The 12,882-nt window shown below is 38.2% G+C and overlaps 1 protein-coding gene across 3 annotated transcripts in view; it reads left to right on the forward strand.

Moving 5' to 3' along the window:
- Nucleotides 1–12,882, forward strand: part of nphp4 (nephronophthisis 4) — a 184,499-nt gene that overhangs the window by 26,139 nt on the left and 145,478 nt on the right. For all 3 annotated transcript variants that reach the window (XM_085343906.1, XM_085343907.1, XM_085343908.1), the window contains one exon: nucleotides 12,111–12,260. In XM_085343906.1, coding sequence (XP_085200032.1) covers nucleotides 12,111–12,260 — 150 coding nt within the window. The remainder of the gene's footprint in view (nucleotides 1–12,110; nucleotides 12,261–12,882) is intronic.

Raw genomic sequence — 12,882 nt, forward strand, 5'->3', positions numbered from 1 at the left:
AATATTTTCCATTTGGTCGATCACATCTAAGTGCCACAAAGGTGTGTGTGTAACAAACTAAGAACAAGGGCTAGAAAGAGAGGAACACTTTACAGCAGAGGCAGTAGAGTTATAATAATTAAAAAAATATATACAGTTTTTTTAAGCATGTCATTTTTGACAGATTACAACTCCGAGGTCCATCTACAGTAACATCGAGTAATTGACCTGAATCATTTTCAAGGACAGTGCTCAAGCTGACAGTTGTTTTATTAACATAACATCAAGCGTTACATGGTAGAATCCTCACTCAAAGACTTTAAGTGAGTCTGGGACCATGGGTCACAGAAGGCTGCAGCTGCACCTTTGTGCAAAAGAAGGGCAGCCTCCAGGATTTCCTTCTGGTGAAGCCACTCCTGGCAGGCTTGGAAAGTCCTGTTTTAAGATGCTTTTGCCAACTTTTGATCCTTTCCCCTGGGAGAAATGTTTCCACTTCAAAACTGTTTTAGTGCTAATGGAAAAAGAGACAGATTAAATAAATTGTAGGTACATTATGACATAATTTTTATAACCCTAACCTTTTTAAAATCGACAAAGAGAAAGTCTAACATAACCTGATTCCCGGAGTGGGCATTTCTTATCGTAGACGATCTAGTCATCAATTTTGCAAATTTATATAGGCTGACAGAGGCATCCCCTACCTGATGTTAGAGAGGAGAGAGGTGTGATGTAACGGGGTTTCTGACACCAGCAGTTGTACCGACCCTAAAGCCTGCTTAAGCCACACATTTGAAGCAGACACCTTCTTCACCTTGAAAATATTTTCCTAGGTAGCACTTGGTCAGTGGATTATTGACTATATGACCTCAATGGCTTTTTTTAAAAGGCCATTTCCCCCCTTTGAGACAAAATGCAGGTTTTCGCTCCCTGGTAAAAGCTGACAGTTTTGGTTATCTGGTTTACCTTAGATTTAGAGTTGTTTTGGATAATTCTTGGGTTTTCTGCTAAAGCACTGGGTTGATCTAGAATTGTCTTTGACTTAAAGCCAAGGCTATGAATTACAAAACAGATGTGCCTCACAGTATGAATAACACGGTGCCCAGTGAGAGCCAGAGTTCCTGTCTTGGCTATCATGTCACATGAATATTAGAAAACCTCCTCTCAAACGGACTGTTATGCTCTCTGAATTATTAAACATAAGCCTGTTATTTAGTCGAAAGTTGCTTCTTTCTTTTAAGAGCCATGTTGCTGCTGCTTTTGCTGTAGCTCTTTTGTGTCCAAAGCCTTTTTTCTTAACTTTTAATAACTTTTAGTTTCATCCACTGTGACAGAGACCCGCAGTCCCTATCTGCTGGGTGACATGGAATACTTAGGAGTGGTTTTATTATTTTATTTTATTTTTTAAATAAGTGTCTAAAAAAATTTTGTGCAGAAGTGAATTAAGCACGTTCTTATAGTGGCCATTCATGTCTTATGGTGTGGAAGAATTATAATGAGAAATCATTCCCTAGAGGATGTTTCTTTTTACCCTTCATTCATTAGCAATTCCACATTATGTAATTTCCCTGACTTTGTTTTTGAAAATACTGTGGCTCTAGAGAAGGATAATATCTTTTTTTATGTCTTGATGTGTTGCAAATGAGTCTGGGGTTAAAAGTTGAATTGAATAAAAGTGAATGAATTTAAATAAAAAATGGCTGAATTTCCACACGTCTGCTATATTACAGAGATAGCAAGCATTATAAACCCTCTAATGCTTGCTTGATAGCAACCATTAGAGGGTGTTTCCTTATAGTAATTATAAAAGCTGCTAGCTTAAGGGCTCACACATTTTAGTCCAGAAATGACCACACACAGCAAACATATCACTTTTCCATCTCTATGCACTCTATGCAGTCTTGTGAAAAAATAATAGCACACTTACTGGTTCCATTAGGAATAAAAGGGTAAGTAGCAGGCAGGTGTTGCTATATAGATACACTTGATTAACTGATCTTCAGTAAGTGTGACCATCTGAATAAAATAATAAGTTTTGACAGCCTGCTGGTCTGGAGCACAATGCTACAGTTTTCTCAGAAGTGGACATCCCAGCAAATTCACCCCAAGGTCAGTTTGTGCAATGCTCAGAAATTGCAAGAAAACCCAAGAGCTACCCCAGTTAGGATGTTAAATGTTAAAGTTCATGACAGTGCAGTTAGGAAAAGACTGAACTGTAATAGCATGTTTGGAAGGGTTGTCAGGAGAAATCCTGTTCTTTCTAAAAAAGAATCTGGCAGCAAAGTTGTATCTCAACAAAAGACTTTTACAACAGTGCCACTTGGACTGATGAGACCAAAGTGGAGATGTTTGGCCATAATACACAGTACCATGTTTGGTGAAAGTGAAACACAGCATATCAGCACAAACACCTCATACCAGCTCTCAAGCATGGTGCTGAAGGGTGATGGTTTTAGGCAGTGTGTGATTATCAAATACTTTTATCAAAATAAAAAGTATGTCGTACAGCTCTCTCCATGGCCTTTCATCATATATCTTATAGTTAATTTGGTGTCTTTAATTTTTTTCCAAGGTCAACTTTGACCTTGGGAGCTAATGGTCAAGGTCAACCACTTAAGCCACCTGAGGTACTCATGCCCTCAAGGCCTGGTAGATTGGTTTGAAGTTTGAAGATGATCCATGAAAAACCTGTGGATAATATAAAGCTTTTTACATTTGGTGTGTGACCTTGACCTGATTTTCACCAAAATGTAATCAGCTTTAGCTGTTATGGGTTTATACCATCACACAAAATTTGAGCATCAAATCTTTCCTATCTGTCAGACAGATAGGCGGAAAGACAAATGAACAAATGGAATTACATAGTCTCTCCCTTTGGGGGAGAAAAAAAGATGAAAGTGCTAAAAGCTTAAAAAAAATTACAATAAACAAAAAAATCTGTAGTATTTTTTCTCTTGTCTATTGATGTATTAAACCTTATACTGCTTCTATTTATGTCTTTGTGATTGTGTGTACTGTGTAAATACTGTGTGAACCTGCCTTATTCAAAAACATCAAGAAAACTTTGAGCCATCTATATACAATGGCAGGGCTCTAGACTAACTTTTTGACATGGGCGCACCGGTACGCCTAACTTTAAAAAATTTAGGCGTACCGGCACAAAAGTTAGGCGCACTCAAATTTTTCAACCGCATCGCTTAACACCGCAGTTTTACATGTGCACTTTCTTTGGGGGGGGGGGAGTCCATACAGACAATATTAATTTCTAAATTATTAACTAACAAAGTTGTGCTTCAAGTGCTTTGTCAATATTGTAAAAAATGTTAAACTTAATCATCATCTTGGCCTCCTCTGACAACCTGTTTGCTGCTGTCTGCTGCTGAAAGGCCGTGGGGAGAGGGGACACTTGGGCAGTGCATTTATTGCAGCATATAATGTGTTTTCTGGATACACTGTGCTTTTTCAGCATTCAAATATTGATGGCACCGTGTCAGAGCACTGGCTATGAATTTCAGACAGATCAGGCCTTAACTTAACAAAAAAGTTATCAATAGTTCTTTTCATCTTTTCTTATTACCCACAGCTACATCCACTTCTCTCAGGCCTAGGCTGCTCACTAGGGCTAGGTATCATCACTGATTTCTATAATCCATTCGATTACGGTTCTCAAAGTCCTGATTTGATTCAATTTAGCCTCAGACAGTCAGAAATATTATAATTCTGATCATTTATCAGTACTGATACACATGAGACTTCATCAGAATTGTGAAAATCACAGCAGATGCCTTTGTGTGAAAGTAACTGAGAATAAAACACAGGAAAACATGAAGGAGATTTTCCTGGTCTGGCTTTTTATAGCAGATAACCTTAAAAATATTCTGCAATATTCTACAATTTTGCATAATTTTAAGAAATTTATATTTCTTCAGTATTGAACAGCAGAAATTAGGCTTTCTTGTCCGAGGTCATTTAAGTGGAAAAAGAAAAAGCGCTGTAAACAACGGTAGACTGGTGGGTAATAAGCGAATGAATAATGCAGAAAACAGATTTGAGACGGGAAACTGTTCCTGAAGTACAGAGAGAGAGAGAGAGAGCTGTGCAGGAAGTGGGATTTTTATCGTGGTGGAAGCAAAACAGCAAAAGTCAGAGGGAATTCATGACGACATTGATCAAATGTGAAGCGCAGTTTGCTGCTTCTTTTGCTGCTGGCTCGGTGAATTTTGGTTGGAGAGACAAAACCTGCAGCTCAGAATCAGCGCAAAAAGACCTAAACACAGCGCGGACCCGAAGAATCGCTAAGCTCCGACAGCGTGTCCGTGTTCGGGCTGTCGGGTGAGAAAGCCGAGAAAGACGAAGCTGATTCTGATGTGTCGGGTCCGCTCTGTGTTTAGGTCTTTGTGTGGAATCCGTTAATGAATTGATATCGCTTTATTCAAGCTATAAGCTCTCTCTTCCACCTGCACTTTCAACTGGACCACGGCCAATCAGAGAGGTCCCGCCCCTGACTATCTCTGATTGGTTTAGTCCACGATAGGGGCATAATGTGTGTCTGTTGTTGACCACAAGGAGAGTTGCAGAGATTTTTTTTTTTTTTTACCGGAACAGTGTGCGACCAAATATTTATTTTTAGTCGCACCACTGAAAAATTTGGTCGCATTTGCGACCAAATTGGTCGCACTCTACGGCCCTGAATAGACCTAATTTTCTTTTTTGAGGCCACCACTTGTGCTTTATTTGTAGGCACACTCAGCCGGACAAGCATTCTTTCCACTGTTTGCGGGGCAAAATGCAGCCTTTATCAAAACAATCTACTGAGAATTGTCTGCTAAATCACAATATAAAGCCTTAAAATGAATCAGTAGCAACTTTTGTTTCCTTTTTGCAATTTTTCATGGGAAAATGCATTCATGGGGTTCTTCTCTACATAAAAATAAAGATAGATCAATGGAAAGAGTGAGTGAAGCGTACGTTTGAAAATGGACCCAATCAATCCAAATGTCAGCAAATTCAAGTTCATGTGCTTTTGGACAGGAGAAAAAGAAATGGGATTTAAGGTTGTGACAGATTTCTACAGCCACATTCAAATGACATTATGGTCACGCTATGCTTTTACTTGACCAACACACTATTACTTTGAGTTAATTAAAGAGGATTCATTTCTTTAATATAACTTATTACGAGATTATGGCATACAAAGCAAGGCGGGAAATGCATTTAAAACTGACAGGCCTCGCTGACTGATGCTCTGAAAGTTTCTAAACCCATTCAACATGTAATTTTTTTTTGATTCTAGAAAACTTTAAGTTGAAGTGAAGAATATCAGTTATTTGAAAACTGTCACCTAAAACCACTGAAACGTAAATGTGAGCTTTTACCCCCCACACATACAGTAAATTGTGTTCTGTGTATGTTTATATAGAAAGTAAAGGTTAATGGATGTATTTAAAAGTTTCACAGTCTGTTATAACAACATAATTTTATAAAGATAATGAATGCCTAGTATGGCAGGTCGTAGTGCCAATATAACCACTGACTGTCTGCCTCTGGTTGAGTAAAATGGATGGCAACACAGGCAGCTGTAGCGATAGTGTTCTGCTGGGCTTCAGCTGAGCTAATTCTGGTCAGTGAACTTGTGCTTTCAACTATGTCTGTTGTGTCTGTCTTTTTATTATAACTGTCAAATAATGTAAATTGGTGTGTGGTTACTTTTGTATACCTTATAAAAAGTCTGTACTCCACTTTTGGTGAGTGAAATTCTTGTTTTTTAACTATATGTCTATTAACAATTACAAGATATGTCTGGCGATGCACTTATACAGTCTATAGATGCATCTTACTAACCAGGATTTCTAGCAAAACTCTAGCATAACTATGTCCTCTACCGTATGATCTAAGTATTGTGATAGTGATAAGCTAAAATACAGGCTTCAAAACTGAGATCACAAACCAATACGAGATGCCACATGGGGCTTTGTCCATCTTCTGTATTCAGTCTATGGGGATTGCAAAACTGGGTTATTTAAATGTGAAGCACCTACAGTGTTCAGTGATAAAATGAGGGGAGAATTATTATTCTGAAATGCTGTAGACTTATTTGAAACCCGTGATACTGGGTAAGCAAGCATCTTTTTTATTCTTTAAGTGTATGTGAATTGTCTTGACATTTAGATTTTTCTTTTACTAGACCACATACACTTAAATTGTTACTAATTTTAGGCATAGGCTTGGTGACCTTTATATCAGAAAACCAGTGGAGCAAAGATGTAGACAAAGCAAAAGATTAATATGACAAAAGTATTTTCACACCAGCCCAAGCTACTTTGGCTTTAACTTCACTCTTTCAGCGCCACCTGTGGGTGAAGAACCTCAGTCATAATGTGATGAAATGTAATTCTTTTTTAAGAATTGTTTTATTCATTTTCTTCTGTTTTTTGCTGAACAAACACTGGCAAAGTAAATAAAAGACACCTAATTCTTGTCATATAATTGAAATGAACATCAGGGTAAATTATCTGATAAATAAGGTCAGATGTTGGGAAAAAAAGACTAGTGCAGCCTGGCCTTATTAAAAGAAGACAAACAAAAGTGTTTCATGACTCTAAAAACATGACACCTTAGATAAACATATTTCATCTTCCAGCAGAAGATAAAGTTTGCTTCAATGGTTAAACACTGCTCTAGTCTATAAAACACAGTTCATATAAAAGGCATACAATTGTCCTTCCGTATTGAGTTTCATTATACAATTTGAATTGGAGAGAGCTTAAGACAGGAGAAAATGGTGGCAGCAAAGAAGTCAAAAACCCCCCATTTTCCAGTGCTGGAGTCAGGGTCAAGAGGCAGGAAATGGGAAAAGGAGGAAAAATGAAAGGAAGGAAGTTGCCGTGGGGCTTTTGAAAGTCTTAAAGGATAAAAGCATGAAGGGAGGCAGTATGCTCATTGGCCTGATCTAAGCTTCTCCTCTCAACCAACTGGGAGAAAAGGGGAAGACGCAGAGAGAAGAAAAACTGAAATGAGGATCGAGAGCTGCTCTGGGGACCTGTTAATGTGATGAGAGGACACACAGATGGTACATTGTGTTCACATTAGCATAGCCTTATTTGAAGCCATGATGCATTAATTTATTGTGTATGTCTGAGCATAAGAGGATAGAAAGGTTGTGTCATGACAGATTTTGTCAATTACACACTTAAAAATCCTATCTGTGGCCAAAAAGGAGGTTTTTCAGTGCTTTCAGCAGAGTTATTGCTGTAAATGCTACAAAAGTGTTTGCTTTTGTCACTGCTATGTTTAGTTTGCACTTAAACAATGCTTTTTATCGGATGCAACTCCTTGAGGCTCAAATTGAGCTAGGTTGAAGTCATCATCATGGTGAGGTTTTTCTTGCTGTATATCTCTTGGTAACTGATTAAACACAGCACTGGTCGCAGCTAGATCAACTTCCTCTAGATAGGCTGGTGCCTATTTGCACCAGCACGGTAGGAGCCCATCTAAGCTATTATAGGGCCATAGGCAGGGTACACCCTGGACAGGCTGCCAGTCTGTTGCAGGCCCACAGAGAGACAGACAACCATTCACACTTACATTCACATCTATGAACAATTTAGAATCACCAATAAATTAAACCCCTTTGGACTGTGGGAGTACCCAGACGCAAGCTCCACACAGAAACGCCCCGGGCAGATGTGGAGTTGCTGCGAGGCACCAGTGCTAACCACAGCGCCACCATGCTGCCACCTGACAGTTAAAAAATATGTTATTATGACGTTTTATTTTTTTTTAATAAAACGACAGTGCACATAATACAGTAAAGGTAATACAGACATTTTTTTCTCATGCGTAGAACCAACTGGGTTTCTGGATCGGGTCGTGAGAGTGACCACTGAGCCGTACATTCTTGTGTGGATTGAAACGAGCCAGCAAAGCAAAGAATTTGCATCAGTTTTTTGTAATCTGACTTACTTGATGAATCACCACAGGCCTATTAGAATTCATTTTAAGATAAAATAAATGTTTTAAATTTTTAAGTAATGTGAGTGGACAAGTAGCTAATAGAACCTTTGATGTGAGGCTTGAGAGAGAAATTTGGACTTGCCAGATGACTTGGATTTGAATCTATTTACTTAGTTAATAGTCTGGGAGCTCAAATTACCCCCCAAAATACTGAAAAATTTCCTGCTGAACAGCTCTGCCAAATAGTCCTGAGTAATTAGCTATATCACCAATGTCATTATGATTTAATGCACACACATTAGGAAACTGTTAGATCTTGATTTAGAGTATACTCTAAATTCTGATCAAAGAAAACAAATTAAAAAAGTCAAAATAAAAGGAATTGGTTTCGACAGATAAACCAGTAGTTCTGTAGATTTTTATCCAGTGTATCGCCTCCCTGCAGGAGTCCATATGATTCAGATGTGCTAATTATAGTAAATCCTAATAATCATATTGGTAATGATTTAGTACCTTGTCTTGTAAATACAGCCAGAACATTGCACTTATTAAAGAGAATTAACAAGGTCCCAAAAGCGATTGATCCTCTTCTCACTCATCCCTTTGTATCTCACAGGTGGTCTCTACACCCTTGTGTACAATATTTCCCTCTTCATCATGTCTCAGACGACAGTATCTTTCCCTCCCGCTGGTAGTTACCTTAATAGCTCACCTCACAGTTGAGTGATGTCATTCATTACACGCCTGCTTCACACTGCTGAGTATTATATGGCTGTCGCTGTCACACCGTGATCTCTGATTCACCCTGAACCTGAATGCAGTACAGTTAAGCCTGATTTGTAGACACAAGCTGCTGCGGTACCTATTTATCATTCAGTTGAAGCAAATGAGCATCTTAAAAAACAAAACGACTAAAGTTGATCTGATGTTTCTTACACTCTTCCAATCAAAATGACATAGTTTAACTTGTACTGAAAAACTCTGTAACCTAACATAATGAATTATGTATTTAATGTAGTAAGTTTGATTCACTGCAAAAAATGAATATAAAGCCAGCAAATGTTAAACTAACAAGTGCCCCTGTATGTGCTTGACTTTCAGTAATGCCTAAGCTCTCATCTTTATTACTTCTTCTACACAACCTTCTCCCAAAACCACTACCTCTGTTTGATGCCGAGCCATTTTTTTGTTCTCCCCCCCCCCCCCCGCTCTCCAGTTTCTCGGTTTCACATCTCTTGCCAAGTTGCTGCTCAACTGACTCTGCGGTACCACACTCTGCTGTAAGGAAATTTTGGGGTAGTTTTCTAATCTATGCACAGCATCTGACTGAAACCCAAGCTTGATGCATAATGAATAACACGAAATAAAAGATGAAAAAGTTGCAGACACCTGGGCACCATCTGTGTCAGGAAAGTTCTGTGTTTCTTTTCCCTTTTCCTTTCTCTGCCCATCCTACTTTTCCCTCCCTCCTGTGTGTTCATGGTAAGAAACACCCTTTTAGCGAGAGCTGCTGTTGCCACTAAAAACGTCTGTAGAACAGTTGACACAGTACGACAATCTTAGAATTTTCCCCAAACCCCTTTTCTTCTTCTTCTACTTCATCTTTTTTTGTTGGATTTTGACATAAGCACTTTTTTTGTACTGGTAGAGAGAGTTAAAGGGTTTGTGTGGGATGAGTCATAGACAGGGAGGGGAACACAGTGATATACTCCATCATCTTCTTTCCTTCTCAATCCCCTTTCAATGACTTTAGCGATAAAGGTACTAGCGCTGCCCTGAAAATGAATGAAAAGCAGTCTACATCCGAAATGGACGTTCTGTCCATCCTTTTTGGGACTTCAACAGCTTTTCATAAAAATATTATTCTGTGCAGTTGGACGAGAAAAACTAACATTGTTTGTTTTGCTGATTTTTTTATTTTATTTTTAATTTAATTTTTTTTAGCTTAAATATACATGTTTGTGATAGATTTTTATACCAGTGAACTTTGTTCTTTTTATTTTCCAAACTCTGATGCATACAGGGGAAAAAACTGCTTCTGTGTGGCTGAGATTCAGCAATTTTTCCAGACTACTGGATTTTGAATAGTTTTTCTTATAACTGCAGTGCTGCCTCATCATATTTTGATGCCTGGTGCTTTGGTCTAAAGAAGAGAGTAGACTGAGTTTTTGCGGGCACATTCACAGACATTGTATTTGTATTAACATATACCATTAACAGTCTTTAATCGTTTGCACAACTCCTTTGCAAGGCGAAAAAGGAAATGTACAAATCTGATGAGAGTTTCAAACACAACATTGTGCCTTCCACAGAGCAGACAAAAGGGTATCCATAAATAGGATAGGAGGAGTTGCAGAGAATATTTTGGCAGGGCTCATACTGTGGAAGATCCGAAATGACACAAAGGTAATCCTATAAAACCCCAACTGCAGGGGGGTTACTTGTCGGAGTGAGTACTCGCAAGCATTAAAGATCTTTAACCATACTGCAGTGCTGTTAGGGCTGAGCGCATTTTTAACCTTGTATGTAGGAAACATACACTGTAGTGTAGTTTGGCCTTTTCTAACTGTTGTGATGAATTTACAAAATCAAAAAAAAGAAAAGAAAAAAAAACGTAGAAGGTAATTTTTTTAATTATTATTTTTCAAAGCAAAGTGGTAGAATTTAACATCAATAGCAAACCAAAGTCAAACAGTCTATTTGTGTTAGAGGTTAAAGTTAAACTGCCTTCAGTTGGATCTGCCCATTAAATTTTAATCACATCTTGAACCCTGAATTCCCTGAGAGTTTGTAAAACACTGTAGCACTCTGTTATGGATCCAACTTGTGATGTAAAAATATATTTTTCAATTTTATATTTTTCCTGAATAGTTTGAGGCTGAAGACATGGTGGGTGAAGAGTTAGCAACAAGGTTATGATAATTAATTAAAACGAAATGAAAATAATAGCCAGGAACAAAACATTTTGGTCGCCTAAGATGAAAACTAAAATTAAGATTATATAATTTTGGAAAAGTAAATAACTAAATAAAAAAATATATCTATAAGGGTAATTTTTAGTATTTGTTAATTTGGTAAAATATGATTAAGTGTTTATTGACACTTTACGGTTCTACAAGACTGTAAATCATCTGCTTTTCAAAACTTTTTGTGTTTGTATTCTAATACCCAGATCTTGCCCCTTTAAATATACTATATATTATATTTATATATCAGTCATATCCAGTCATGACCACTATCATTAAAACAACCAAACAAACAAAAAACATTATTTCCATTTGTAGACATATATATATTTGCTGGTATATGTCACCACTCGTACATGAAAGGTTAGATATGGGCATTAAAAACAGGACAAGGATCAGATGGGGTGGAACTGGGTTGATCAGTTATTACTGCAGGTCACTGACCAGCCTCTAGGTCAGTGTGCCTGGAGCTTTAGCAATCGATTTCACAGCGATTTCCAGCAACCACTTTCAAAAATATGCATATTCTACTGCTTATGTGTTACCTTTAGGTTCCTCAATGCCATTGTCTTGAAACAAGCTACTGAAGTGAATGGAGCATCATGTATTGATTGTTACTGATGCTGTTGAAGGTGCAGTCATTAACCCTGTCAGAGAGAAAGATTGCAATGCTTTGCCAGGCTTGAAGGAAACCAACATACGCAGCGCATCAAACTCCACTTGACTCACCTTCCAAATGATCTGTGCTTTGTGTTGATGGCAGGAGTTGTGGGTTGTTGCTTGTCATTGGACGACCTCCTTGAATGATGACGATGTCTGCTTTATTGCTCATACCTTGTGTCTCATCTACGCTGCAGTGCCCCTCTGGACGAGCGTGTTTTCCAAGTTGAATTGTTGTCATTTCAGTTTCAGCCCTGGAAAATGATGCTTGGAGTGTAATGGAACATTGCACATAAGTCACGAACAGCAAAAATGGAATATTGAAAAATGAAAGCGTCTATGTGTGTTGGGTGTCAGGTGAATCCCTGCTTCTGGAGAAATATTAGATTGCATCGTGCCAAGGAGATGGATAACATTTTTCTGGGGAACTTGAGGATAATGACAGGGTAAAACAGCATATCTTTCTCATTTGGATTCAGAAGAAGAGTTTGCCTATTTGTCATGAAATGCGTGCAGAACATTCAACGTAAATTTGCTGTATGTCTCCTTTTGCAGATCATAATATGTTGAAGATTATTGAAGGAGCACATTTGGCCTGTGTCCTGAAAAAACATCCTGCACTGGATTCTGTCCTGCACCTCTTTCCAGAGAATGTCCTTGTATCCGGGGAAGAGAACATTCCTGGACTAGTAGCTTCCCCGACAGGTAAACTTTACATCACTGAGAAATTTTAGGATCTTAAGGGCCTTTTAAATAGGACATGCTGCGCCCTGAAACCCATTCTTTTCCTTTGCTTGCACCACCAAACAATAATTGTCACTCACCCAACTTTGACTGCTACATGCTGTGACATACCTTCATGCAACCAAAAGAAATGAAGCCTAGAGCTGTTCTAAATTCAACCACACAATGTACCAAAACTGAAGAAAGAAAAGTTGATTCTGTGCCTATTTGAGTTCAATAAACTTTATGACATAAGTTTATGTGCATGTAAGGACCTCGGGAGGAAAGCAGTGTGTTGTGGAAACGACAGTTTTCACAAGTAGGGACAGCATCTAAGCTTTCTTTTTTATCGATGTGAGATACTGTACATGTTTTGAATGACTGGGAGCAGGCGCATCTAGTACATAGCGAGGAGTACTCACGTGTACTTAGTTATGCACTCCTCGTCAGAGTTTGTGTTAATATGTCAGCCTGCAAGAGTACAAAGCAGCATGTCAGTTAAAATACGTATGAATATTCATTGTGTGAACTACTTTAGAAAAATATTGATATGTTTTGAGATCAGCGTAAGACGAAAGCTCCCTAATGAATTGAATATCTGTAA

The sequence above is a fragment of the Diplotaxodon limnothrissa genome, linkage group LG20 (assembly GCF_057381915.1).
Source record: "Diplotaxodon limnothrissa isolate DT_005_m linkage group LG20, D_limnothrissa_male_GT1.1, whole genome shotgun sequence".
NCBI classification, from domain to species: Eukaryota; Metazoa; Chordata; class Actinopteri; order Cichliformes; family Cichlidae; genus Diplotaxodon; species Diplotaxodon limnothrissa.